The 12,783-nt window shown below is 41.9% G+C and overlaps 1 protein-coding gene across 3 annotated transcripts in view; it reads left to right on the top strand.

The window, feature by feature from the left end:
* Positions 1–10,071, top strand: part of shtn2 (shootin 2) — a 13,197-nt gene extending 3,126 nt beyond the window's left edge. For 2 of the 3 annotated variants that reach the window (XM_042226711.1, XM_042226709.1), the window contains 11 exons: positions 467–548; positions 1,000–1,094; positions 4,129–4,263; positions 4,356–4,509; positions 4,791–4,929; positions 5,140–5,201; positions 6,610–6,707; positions 6,834–6,854; positions 6,954–7,007; positions 7,151–7,301; positions 9,649–10,071. In XM_042226711.1, the coding sequence (XP_042082645.1) occupies positions 467–548; positions 1,000–1,094; positions 4,129–4,263; positions 4,356–4,509; positions 4,791–4,929; positions 5,140–5,201; positions 6,610–6,707; positions 6,834–6,854; positions 6,954–7,007; positions 7,151–7,301; positions 9,649–9,806 (1,149 nt within the window). In that variant the 3' untranslated portion in view covers positions 9,807–10,071. The remainder of the gene's footprint in view (positions 1–466; positions 549–999; positions 1,095–4,128; positions 4,264–4,355; positions 4,510–4,790; positions 4,930–5,139; positions 5,202–6,609; positions 6,708–6,833; positions 6,855–6,953; positions 7,008–7,150; positions 7,302–9,648) is intronic. The other variant, XM_042226710.1, reaches the window with a different exon arrangement.
* The last annotated feature ends 2,712 nt before the right edge of the window (positions 10,072–12,783 follow it).

Here is a 12,783-nt window from a genome sequence, read left to right as displayed (position 1 = left end):
TGATTTTTATCTCCTGGTGCTTTTGCTGTGGCCGGGTTGAAGACATGATTCTGACAGTTTTTACCACACACAGGAGCTCAAATATGATTCAGAAGGAGATGTTGAAACAGTATGAATCAGATTCTTTGGAGAAACTTTAAAATAAGGTTTGCATGACGCTGTAATGAGTGGTGACACCTGCCGTCTCTCCCAGCACTCAGAACTGTTGGTCAGATCTGCCCTCGCTCATCGAGTCCAGTTTCAAAAAGCTCAATGGTTTAAAACAAGACTTTGCAAACCAGCGAGTGACATCCATCTTTCATGTACAGTCAAAGGGACTGGCTGCTTTGTGAAAGCGAACCTTACAGCTGCTTCTTTGTTACAATAAAACAAATGTAAATCATCAAACCATAAGACTATAACATGTCATAATGTTGAAGTTCGTGTTTTATCTGTGTGTGTGTGTGTGTGTGTGTGTGTGTGGTAGCTTGCTCTGGAGGTTGCAGAGAAGGAGGCCATTCTGAGGAAACTGAACAAACAAAGCAAGACTGTAAATAAACTCAAACGAGGTAAGTCCTGATTAGATGAGACTGAAGACTGAAGATTACTTTCATTATTGATTCACTTAAAAAATCCTTTCATGAGTCAACAGACTTGAGATTATTCATTTTTGTGATTCATTAATTTTTCAGTGTAACAACAGTCCAGCTTTGAGTGCAATTAAGGAGCATGTCACTGAAATTACACACAAAACCAACACACACACACACACACACCACACACACACACCACACACACACACACACACACACACACACTTCTAGTTATGCAATTTTTTCTCCATCTTATAGACATATCTGAGCCATATTTGGTACATTGTGTATTTTTAATTCATAAATGACATTCACCCTAAACCATTATGCAATCAGGAGTCTGCTTGCTTCTAAATCAAAAGCATCATAAATTCGTCATTAATATTTATTTTGTGTGTCTCCCCCTCCCCCTCGTGTGCACACCCAGTGTCCCAGCTTGTCACCGATGAGTTCACAGAAATGTCTCAGAAGCTGGAGCTGGAGCAGGGCCTCCGGCAACACGCTGAAGTCTTAGCCACCCAGGTGCGAGCGCGTGCGTGTATTTGTGTGTGTGTGTGTGTTTGTGTGTGTGTGTGTTTTCAGCACTGGACAAAACATTTTGTCATATATTCACACCTATATATACTGAGGGTGACAGGTCGTGCCACAGGAACGGGACAAGGAGTGTTAGCGCTGACCTTCGGGCGGGTGTGGGGAACGGACGGACACTCCAGTGAAAGGGAGAGGGATGCACACACACACACACACACACACACACACACGTTTCTGCTGTCGCACCGCAGCTGATGTGGTGGGACAGCACAAGAGGTCTCCATTCATCGTTTCTCACACCGACGACACTTTGGTCAAATGTGCGTCGCCTCTATGAAGAGACAAGACAAAAGCGCACACGCACTTGTACACATTGACGAAAAACATCAATTCACTTAAAAAACACACACACATACCCAAGCAGAATACACACAAACACACACACACAGCACAGTTGTTGCAGTCCCAGCTGCTCCCATAATGAAGGGCTTTTCTTTCCAAAAAAAAAAGCTGTCTCTCTTCCCATTTAGCCCCTCCCTGCACCATAATTAGTGGTCATCACTGCCGCCGAAGGAGAATAGTGGTCTTTAAGCACAACCTGTCTTCGCCTGACACCTTTATGTTTTGCCGAGCATATAGCAATTGTCGCTTTTGTGCGCAGCCTCCTCCATTTACTGGACAGGCGCACAATGGGCTTCCTCACAGGGGTCCTTACCTGTGAAAAGGACCCCCGACTCTCCACACAATTCAGCCCCTTTACTCTCAATTCATGGTAAAAGACCCCCCTGCGCTGAATGCCTCTTGTGTGCACCACTATTTGTCTGTTTTCATGTGTTTTGAAAAAACAACAATTCACAACTCTCCTGTGTGATGCACGGTGGTATAATGATGAGGGGGCCTCAAACAGGAAAGATTTGGAGCTTTTTTTTTTTTTTCTGTGTGTGCTTCTTTGTTCCTTTGTGTTGCAGTGTGTGTGCTCGGGGTGTGTGTGTGTGTGTGTTGTATGTATGAAATAATTGTGCTAATTGCTGTGTGAAAATTGGTCTCTGCTAAAGGGAGCCCACAGATTGAAGCGGTGTAATTTGCAGCACGGAGCCTCGTGCTGCATGCTCTGACACCAAGCTGCTGCTTCAGTTTGTCCCGATAGTAAAAACACAGAAATGAAAACCTCATTTTCTTACACTTCCTGTTCTCTGATCACGGACCTGCTCTCAAAAAAAAAAATCTAGAAAATCTATCAGAGAGACGCCCATTATAAGCAGAGTGCACTGAGGTCACGTCCCTTGTATTGTTTTGAGGGGAATTAAAGGGTATTAGGGGCAGTTACACACAAAATAACACGTAGCAGGTTTTCTTAGCGGATTTTATTTTGGATCTGGCTATTTGTGTCATTTAAATTAACCATCACCACCACACCAGACCATCTCTAAGGTTATAATTATCTCTGTCAGGATACTTCTTTAGGTGTGGTCAGCTTTTTTTTTTTTTTTTTTTTTTTTGTGTCACTTACAGTGTTTTGGTTGGGGAACACATTACAAGACTATGTGTACAAAGTACTGTGCCACCTACAGATGATATCAACAGCAGCTGCTCAGCTGTGGACCCCCATGTCAGGAAATGACATGGGGGTCATGTAATGTAATGTAATGACATCTCGGTTTTGATGTCATTGTTGTTCTTTTCCCGTTGATCATGTTTTGTTTCCTGCCTTTCTTTGTCCTACATGCTTCCACTTCCTGTTTTACTTTGGCAACTGCTTTTCCTTGCGCGTCTCCCGTGCCTTGATTTCCTGTCTCTGTCTTCTCTCTGAATGACTGATCCTTCCTGTGTCTAATTCAGCAGTCTGTGTGCATTAGAGGCGAGCTCCTCGATCCAAATATCGATAGCACCGATACCAATGTTGGTATTGGTATTCGATCGATACCAGCACGACACAATTGTGCTAATTGTTGTGGAAAATTTAGTGGTCATAAATATGCGTTCAGAATTAGCATCCAGCTCAAAAATCACGACAAACTGCTCTGTCCTACATAAGCTGTCTTTACGGTACTGTTATCGGTATTGGTATCAGCAATCCTGGCATTGTATTTACTTGGTATCAGATCAATAGTAACATTTGCAGTATTGCGAAGCACGATCATTCTGCACTTCTTTTGGCTACACATGTGCATTACTTCTCTTAACCACTTATCCAAGTTAGTGATAGAAGAGCTTGAGGATCACAGGGGCCCAGCTCACCCTGATCAGGCTGCTGGTTTGTCACATGGTCAACACAGAGAGACACACCTGCAGCCAATTTGCAATCACCAGTTAACCTAATGCTCATATTGCTGGAGACGAGAGGAAACCAGAAAAACAACTGGCACATGGAAAATGTTTGAATACACGAAAGCTCCAGCCATTCAGAAGGTTCAACCCAAGAAGCCTCTTGCTGTGAGACAACAGTGCTAACTGCGCCTCCCTTATTGGTTCGAAAACTAATCAAATCTGCTCAAACCCAGCATTTTGCCTATATAACTGTGTGCACAACTAGCACAACATTAACACATGTCACAAACGCCTGTGCAAAAGAGCAAAAGGTTTGTTTAGAGCACTCTGCTGATTGAGGAGATCTACACAGCAATGATTAAGCACAGCTGGTGTATTCATTTTCCACAGCAGAGAAGAAAGAAGCACATTTTCCAAACGATTCAAGGCAAAGTCTGACATTTTTTTTTTGTCACAATGCGAGAACAATGATGCTTTGTCTCACAGAAAAATAATCCTGTTTGCATTGCCGCTGCTCTTCAGTGAAGCCGATGAGTAATACGTAACAAAGCTTCCAAGTCATTGTTCAGTCAAATGCTGGTTTGACAACCACCTGCTGGGAGACAATCAGCAACCAGTCCTTTAGATCTCACTTCATCTTTCCTCTAATTATGGTTCATTGTCAGTGATGTATTTCTTTTCCATTTTCTTAAAAAGAAAGAATCCAAATATGTGTTGAAATTGTCAAAGCTCCATTTGTTTCTCTCTCCCCCATCAGATGATCCTGGAGCAGAAGGCGGCCCAGGCCTCAGAGACAGACCTGAAAATGCAGGTGCAGCTGGAGCAGGCACTGCAACAGATATCCCAACTTAGCACAGCCCTGTGTGACATACAACTCTACTACCAGGACCGGGTGGGTAAACGTGATCACTGAGAGTGTCACGATAACAGAACATAGTGGAAATAACTGATATCTTCATCATGCCTCTGCTCTCCTGTGATCAGTTAAAACAGAGCCAGAGTGCTGTGGAGGAGAGCAGTGCCCTCTCTGAGCTGCAGAACCTGAGAGAGCAGCTGGAGAAGAGCGAGGAGGAGAGGAAGACTTTAGAAACTCAGCTATCTGACGCTAACAGCTTGGTCACCCAGCTCCAGGAAGAAGGTACTCCCTTGTGCCTGAAGATATGACCTTATCACAACAAAATAACTGTACATGACATGGAATATATTTTAGAAAAGTCTTCTGATGTCTTAGAAATATTCAGGTTCTCTTGAAGCAGTGATTGGAGGTCATCACCTTCAAACGGATGTGCAACCAGTGATTCGCTTCCAGCGTGCCCCTGTGCCTCATCAGTTTGAGCACCGGTGCATTAAAGAGACTTTTAATCAGCTCATCCATATCAGCTTTTGTTATTTCTCATTCTCTATTCTCTTTCTTTTTAGTGAAAGAGTTACAACAGACACTCAACAGCGATGATAAAAGTGATGAACCAGGAGAGAAAGCCATTCCTGACTTCGTTTCACTGTCTCCTCTCCCTCCTCCGCCTCCTCCACCTCCTCCGCCTCCCACTACTGTTACCAAGTATGAAAAACATAAGCCATAGCTTCGTCTACTACTAAGAATACAAGTCTAAGTTTCACAGGATGGTTTAGATATTGAATGCACATCAGCTGAGTTAAGTTGGTTGTGATTATGCTGGTGAGGATGATGTTTTAATATTAAATGTCCATATGTAAAACTCAATGGTCGACTGATTTCAGAGACATAATCCCTTTCTCTGCCTCCCGCTAGCTTTAAGGATTTCCTGAAGAGCAGGAAGAAACATGGTGCCAAGGCTGCTGATGATTTAAACAGTACGTCTAACCACACGCAACATAACCTTCAGCATAAAGCACTGAGATTTAACAGGGACTCTGCTTTAATCTTAGATTATTGACGAGATCCCTCATCTTGATATATGTCCTGTGTTCCTGGAAAGCATCTTAATTTTTTCAGGCAGTAATTCTACAGCATCTCTTCTTTGCATAAAACATTTGATGGAACAAACATACAAAACACGCAAATGTACACAGACCCCTGACAGTGCAGTAAATAACACTGATTATGTCTTCATCATGACACCTGTTAGTAGGTGGGAAATATTTGGGTGCAAGTGAACATTTTACCATGAAAGTTGATGCTAGAAGCAGAAAAAATGGGCAAGCGTATGGATTTGAGTGATTTTGACTCACTGTGATGGCTAGATGACTGGGTCATAACATCTCTAAAATTGCAGCTCTCGTGGGGTGTTCAGAGACTCCCGTGGTCAGTGTCTATCAAAAGCTGTCCAAGGAACAGCGGTGATGCGCTGACGGGCTCATGGATGGCCAAGGCTCATTGATTCACATTGAGCGAAGGCTGACCTGTGTGGTCTAAACAGACGAACTACTGTAGCTCAAATTGCTGAAAATGTTCTGATAGAAAGAGAGCATCACAATTTGTTGAGTATGGTCCGCAAAGCCACAGACCAGTCAGGGTGTCCATGCTGACCCATGTCCACCTCTGAAAGTACCAACAATGGGCATGTGAGCATCAGAACTGGAGCATGGAGCAATGAAAGAAAGTGGCCTGATTTGAGAAATCACATTTTCTTTCACATCACATGGATGGCCAGTTATGTGCATCAGTTACCTGGGGAGCACCAGGATGCACTATGGGAAGAAAGCAAGTTGGCGAAAGCAGTGTGATGCACTGGGCAATGTTCTGCTGGAAGACCTCAGGTCCTGTCATCTATGTGAATGTTACTTTGAAATGTACCACCTACCTAAGCATTGTTGCAGACCATGTTCACCCTTTCATGTTAACAGAACTCCCTGATGGCTGTGACCATTTTCAACAGGATAATCTGTCCTGCCACAAAGCAAAAATGATCCAGGAACGGTTTGAGGAGCACAACAACGAGTTTGAGGTGTTGACTTGGCCTCCAAATTCCTTAGATGTCAATCCAATCGGGCATCTGTGGGATGTGCTGGACAAACAAGTCCATGGGGGCCTCAAATCACTTTTTACAGGACTTGCTACAGGGTCTAGTGGAGGCCCTGCCTTGATGGGTCAGGACTGTTTTGGCATCAAAAGGAGAATATTAGGCAGGCGGTCATAATGTTATACCTAAATAGTGGAAGTTGTCAAAATAGGGACAATACACCACACTGATTTAAAAAAAACTGTCATAGAAGACTAAGAAAGCAATCTCAGCACCAATATTCATTTTCATTACTTAAGAAGCAGCTCCCTTGTTGGACATGAAGGCAAGAGCAGTGGATGAAATGATGGAGAGAATAAAGAAAGGCATCATCCTGAGACCTATGAAGAGAATACAGGTAGAAAAATCGCACTGTGAATTGACATTTGATATATGAGTGTTTTCCAAAGAAACTGATAAAAAAGCATAGCCTGCAGAAATAAATATAAACTCTGTCTCATAACCATCTAACTTCTTCTCACAGGAGGACGACAGTTCCTGGAAGGTCAGTTATCCCGCCGTTCTTCATTTTCTGTTATAACACAGCTGTGATCTGTGTCAGTGACAGATATTTGTTTTTTTGCAATCCACACTTTTCTTACAGGACCAGAAAAGTGACAACAGAAAGTCAGCCATCCTGGAGTTGAAAGGAATGCTGGTAATAACTATAAAATCAAATTTCACTGTGGGCTGAAAGTCACATCTGTGTTGCAAAAGAAAAAAAAACCCTTACAGCCGTGAGCGATGCATGGCAGCTTGATCTGCTGTGTTTGATCCATCTTTAACTATTTAATACATCAGGACAACATGAAGCGTCAGCACCTCCGCAGAGTGCCATCCAGGAGGGGAACTGGCCGAAATGTGGGCGAAGCAGAGCTCCTGATGGTGCTCCAGAGGAGGAGGAGAGCAATGGGAGACAATCAGGAACCACCACCCTCAAATCAACCACAGGGTACGCTGACAAGCATGGTGTTTTCTTAACCATATACTATACAGTACCTTCACAGTGTGACGCTGGCTAATTATAAATGGCCTGTCTGCCATTAATACATGAATGATTCATGCTTAATTAAGGCTTCAAAGACAGAGAGTGATTTTACAACACTTGTTTTTGGAAAAAAAGCATCTATTATCACACAATATCCGATTTTGTTCTATCTAAAACATGAAAACATAGCTGCCAAAACGAATGCTGGGTTTTGTGCATGTGTTCCCACACTCAGCAAAATGACAGCTCAGGTGCCTTTATAATCTTATGACCTTCTAGAACTCTTTAATCAGCTTAAATTACAATGAGATCACAATAAATTGATTCTAATTTGTTTATTAGATTGTTTTCTTACATTATTTGTGCTTTCAGGTGCAAGGCACGAGCACAAACAGATGAATACACTTTTTTAGCCTTACCAAACACTCAAAGGTCTTTTAACTACAAGTCACACTTTAACTGTGTGCACTTGAGGCTCTTTATTTACCTCACATCCGTGACCAATTTAGATCGCCATTTAACCCAACAAGTCTTTGGAGTGTGTGAGGAAGCCTTAGTCTCCAGAGAAAACCTGCTTCAATGGGTTTAACATGCAAGCTCCACACAGAAAAGCCCGACCAAGGATAAACACACCAGTCTTCTTGCTGTGAGGCGACAGTGCTAACCACTCCACCACCATGCCACCAGTTCTGATTGTATGTCTGCTCCAAGGCACTGTCTCTCAAGGCACCCTCTGACTTCTGTGTGTCCTCTGTTGCTTATGTGCACCACATATAATTTCTATGCCAGGTATTTCAAACATAAGGTTGGGGGAACCAGAGTCTCCAATCTGGATTTTGTTCAAATATTTGTCATATATTAAAATAGGGCGCATTAACCTGAACTATAAGGGTTAAGTGGATCGGTCTTACTGTTGTTCATTGTTAATTGTGTCTATTGTATATAAATATGATGCATTTGTTTCCCTGCTCAAAGAGGCCAGTTTAATTTGCCTTCCATATGTCCCACTCTGATATCTCATAAATGCTGTCAGATTGGGCACAAACATTCACTTTGACTCAAAGATGAGTGGAACTTGGTGGTGGAAGATCAGCGTTACTCTGACCTCACAAAACAGCTTTGGACTTTACATGGAGACTTCATTTACCAACTAGACACAATTTCACAGAAATGTCTGATAGTGTAGAACGATGAAGATGTTACCATTTATATCAACCTGCTCTCATCTCAAGACATCGGATCCTGCCGTTTTGTCTGAAGCTGATGATGTCAGAGAAATGCAGTGGGTTCTGTTTGATAGGTCAAGACCTGCGAGGAAGTAGGAGTGACAGTGTTGCAGATCATCAGTGAGCCATTTCTCACCATCTGTTTAGGTTTGCTTTGACTTGCTGTTTATCTTAGCGTTGGAAATATACCCATTAAATCATAAACCCTGCACAGTGAAAAATAATGCATGTGTGTGTTCAATGCACATCAAAAATAACACACCCACTGCATTTAAATGTTTAATAAAGAAGGGTTTCTGTGCATAAATGACAAGCTGGGAGTGACATTTGTCTCCTGATTGCTGTGGGTGGCGTCTTGGCACCAAGACCTAAGGACACCTTTGCGCTTGTCTCCATGTCGCTAGCGGCTTGTGACAAAACTAAAAAGGTCAAAAGTCAACTTCACTGTGGCTACATTTCACATGTGGTAGGGTACTGAATAGGTGACGCTGATTGGTTGTAAAGATCTTCTGTGCTGCTGGGTTGAAGACGTATGCGAGCCAGCCCTTCTGTAGTATTGATGGCTCTCATGATTATAACTTAGTCGTCCAAAAATAAATGCACGTGACACGTTTCATTAAACTCAAAGTGTTCGTGCAAATACCACATGAGTCTAGGGCAGATGTGAGTGGTCGGTGGCTTACAACCAGGAGGTTAGTTACAAATGCAAAGTGCCTACCAGGATGTAACCAGGACATATGCTTTTAGATGTTTTTCATTAGTTTAAAAAAAAAGAGAGAAATTCTAGATGCCAGCTTTTAGTATTTGTTTGCATTAATACTTCTAATGATCTTCATCCACTTATTTTTAAAAAAGGCAAGAAGTTATGCAAATTCACTGTTAAAAGGGAAAGATACAGACACAAAAGGGAGAAATAACTGGCTCCCTTTCAGGCCGAGAGCCATTTCGCTCCCTCTGACTTACCTATATTTCCTAATCAGAGAAAACCTCTTTATTCTCTACCTGCTTTCAGTTGTTTTAGCCCACCCTTTAGCTCCCATTTTCAGACTCGTGCCTAAAATGAATATGCGGTGATCTCTGTGCAGATGTCCAACCAGGTTTGCCGTGTGTTCCAGTGGCAGGTGACGCTCCCTGGGCAGGTGAGAGCGGCAGCGCCCCTGTGCTCCGGAGGCTGAAGCAGAACCGAGAGAAGAGAGACTCTCGCATCAGAGCATCAGCACTGTTCATCAGTCACCAAGCCTGACAGCTGTGAGAGGAGGACATGCTGGTTGCTATTATTATTATTATTATTATTATTATTATTATTGTTATTATGATACTGCAGGTTTATATGACAATAGACCAAAGATGATTGAGCAAACTACGCATGTTTGACTTTAAAAGAATCCATTTTATCTTTACATCTTTCAGTATTTAAATGCACTGCCTCCTTGATGTCTTACAACAAACCAGCACTGCCTGACTTGCCTTGAAAATTTTAAATAAAAACTTTAGCTGTCAGCTCTCTATCCGACAGCAGTTGCTTGTGTTTGTTTTATTTTCTTGAGGGAATCCGAGGGTCAGGATTATATCGTAAACGAACATTAAATCTTGCATTTCCAGCTACAGAAAAACAAAGAAAAGCATTTTTCAAATGCCGTTTAACCCAGGTCTATAAAAACCTTGTTGCGTGTCAAAGGAAATGGCACTCTTTCAGCCGTATTTAATAGTCAGCATCATCCCTTTCAGAAACTGGGATTTCAGCTGATCTAAGTGCAGAAAATAGATGGAAAATAGCCCGAGCCATTAAAGAAAACACTTGCGTGAATGTGATTGCCCGCTCCTCTCCCAAGGTGTCTGTCTCTTAAAGCTCGATCCAGCAGAAGAATAGTGGCTGCCATTCATTTGGACACATTAAAGCTGTCGCACCAAGAGCCCAGAGGTGCTGCTGAGATAAGAGCCTCGGGTGATCTGTGTGTGTCCCCCCTGAAAGTTTCTTTAAAATGTAGCAGGCTGCCTTTTGTTTTCTCACCTCCACACAGGTCCTGCATATATATGTGCGCATGCATGCATACATGAATGAATCCATGCACCTTCACACTGTGCTACCTGCCTCCCTGTCTATCTGCGTTTGTTAAAAGCGTTTGAAAAGAGGATGAAATTACTCCCACCTTTGACTTTGACACCATTTTACTGTCTTCACACTGTTTCACATTATATATTTACTTTATTTAGCTCTGTACCAGAAGGTCTGCCTTTTCACTCTTAATCATGCATTTTTTATTGGTTTATATCTCAGTCTCAGAAGTGTCAGGCTTTGAGACATAGTGTGTACTCGCGTCTTTCTAGCTGTTGAATCCATGCACACAAAAGCTCGTGTCTAAGTGCGAGAGAAAGAAACGAAGCCCTCTGAAAAGGATCCTATAGATACAGATGATATTAAAGATGTGTCATTGACTCACACTGAGGTGAGATTCAAATAATGTAAATTAATTTTCCTCTTAATGTGTTTTTCTTTAACTATAAATGCGTGCTGATTTCCTTGCAATGAGCTCTAATCGTGGCTGCTATTAAACCCACTTCTAAGTCTACGTATCCTGAATCAAATTTAACTGAGCCAGTGGCCCATTCTTCAGAAACGAACACAGAGATCTGGTCTTCTTGGTTAAAACTAATTTTTGTATTCATCAGCTTCCTACAGGGGAGGCTGAAAAACTGCTTTAAGCTGCAGAATAAAATAATTACACAGATATTGTTAATCTAAAGTATATACAATGTGGCTACTTGGGGACCAAGAGAAACGAGGTTTGACGTCCTACTGCTGCTGATGTCTGTGGTTTGTATATTTAATTAACGGTGGAAATACTTAGAGCACACATTTTCCTCACTTTTTCTTACAGATTTCCCGCCATCATGAGCTATAGTGGGAAATATTTTGACTTCATAAGGATACATTTGGTCTTACAGCTGTGGAAGCCTGAAACTGCCATAATTAAACACGAATAAATAAAAAACTAAATAAAGAAGTAAAGAATACCCATTAAATAAATCTGCTTCTATTAAAAGCCTCAAAAATATAAAAATGACAAAATCTACGTTTTAAATAAATTAATACAAGTGAAAATCAAATGTTAATGTCACTAAGAGGTGAATTAATGCTAACACGTGGTTGCTGGTCTGCAGAATGACCAACAATCATGCACACTCACACCTACTCTTAATTTAGAATCACCAGTTGACATGAGATGCATGTCTGTGGACTGTGGGAGGAAGCCCATGCAGCCCATACAGAGCGTCCAACCCCGACACAGCTGGCTGGCAGGTTTGAACCACTGTACGCTCGTGCTGTGAGGCTGTAGTGCTAACCACTGCACTACTGTAACTGCTTTAATATAAACATTCATATCAAATTTTTGGCGCATTTAATGGCATGTTTGTTTGTTTTTGACCATGCCAGTACAATTTATCACGATTTTGACCTTTATTAAATAGTAGATGTAGTAATTGTTATTTAGAAAGAAATACTTTTTGACTTGATTTCTTAAAGATTGACTTGAACATTTTTACAAAAATTTTGACTTACTGTATTTTCTTTCACATTTCTAAATTTTTGTGTATTTTTGTGGTTGGCACAAATAGATTTACATGGTGAAATTTAACATATTATCATTAAAATATCTTTGGACATTTGGAGAGGGTGTACCCCCCGTCCCACAAACAGACACACAGAGGCACCACCCTTTATATTTTTTTATTATTAACTCAAAAAACATTATTCCTCTCGCGTTGCATTACTCCTCCCACCACAGGTGGGGCTGTAACTAAACAAGTCAGTCCTTCCGGGCTCTGAGGCCTGGCTTTACGACTCTCCTCAGCTCGTACTGAAACACCAGGGGGAGGAACTTTGACCAGCGCTAGTTAGCTACCAGCTAGCTGCTCTCTCTATTATTTTCTTATTTTGTGTGCTGTTGCATATGCAGAGCAATGTGGTTTATTTATTTACTGAGCTGGCTGTCGCTGCTCATCCAGATATCCTTCGTCACGTTAGCAATAGGTAAGTGCTTGCTGAAATCCCCCTGCAGCTGTTAGCCTAGGTAGCTCATATTTGCCTGCCAATGCTAGCGGATCAAGTCAGCAGATTAAGGTGCGCTAGCGAGTGATAACTGAGCTCCGCTTTGCCAACAGCTATCGACTCAAAACGCAGTAATAAAATATGCATGTAAGCCGTGTTAGTGAACGAA

Source organism: Haplochromis burtoni, unplaced genomic scaffold, assembly GCF_018398535.1.
Source record: "Haplochromis burtoni strain Fernald_Lab_line unplaced genomic scaffold, NCSU_Asbu1 Contig_224, whole genome shotgun sequence".
Classification (NCBI taxonomy): domain Eukaryota; kingdom Metazoa; phylum Chordata; class Actinopteri; order Cichliformes; family Cichlidae; genus Haplochromis; species Haplochromis burtoni.
Note: the sequence above shows the minus strand (reverse complement) of the source record. Positions and strands in the feature narration are given on the sequence as shown.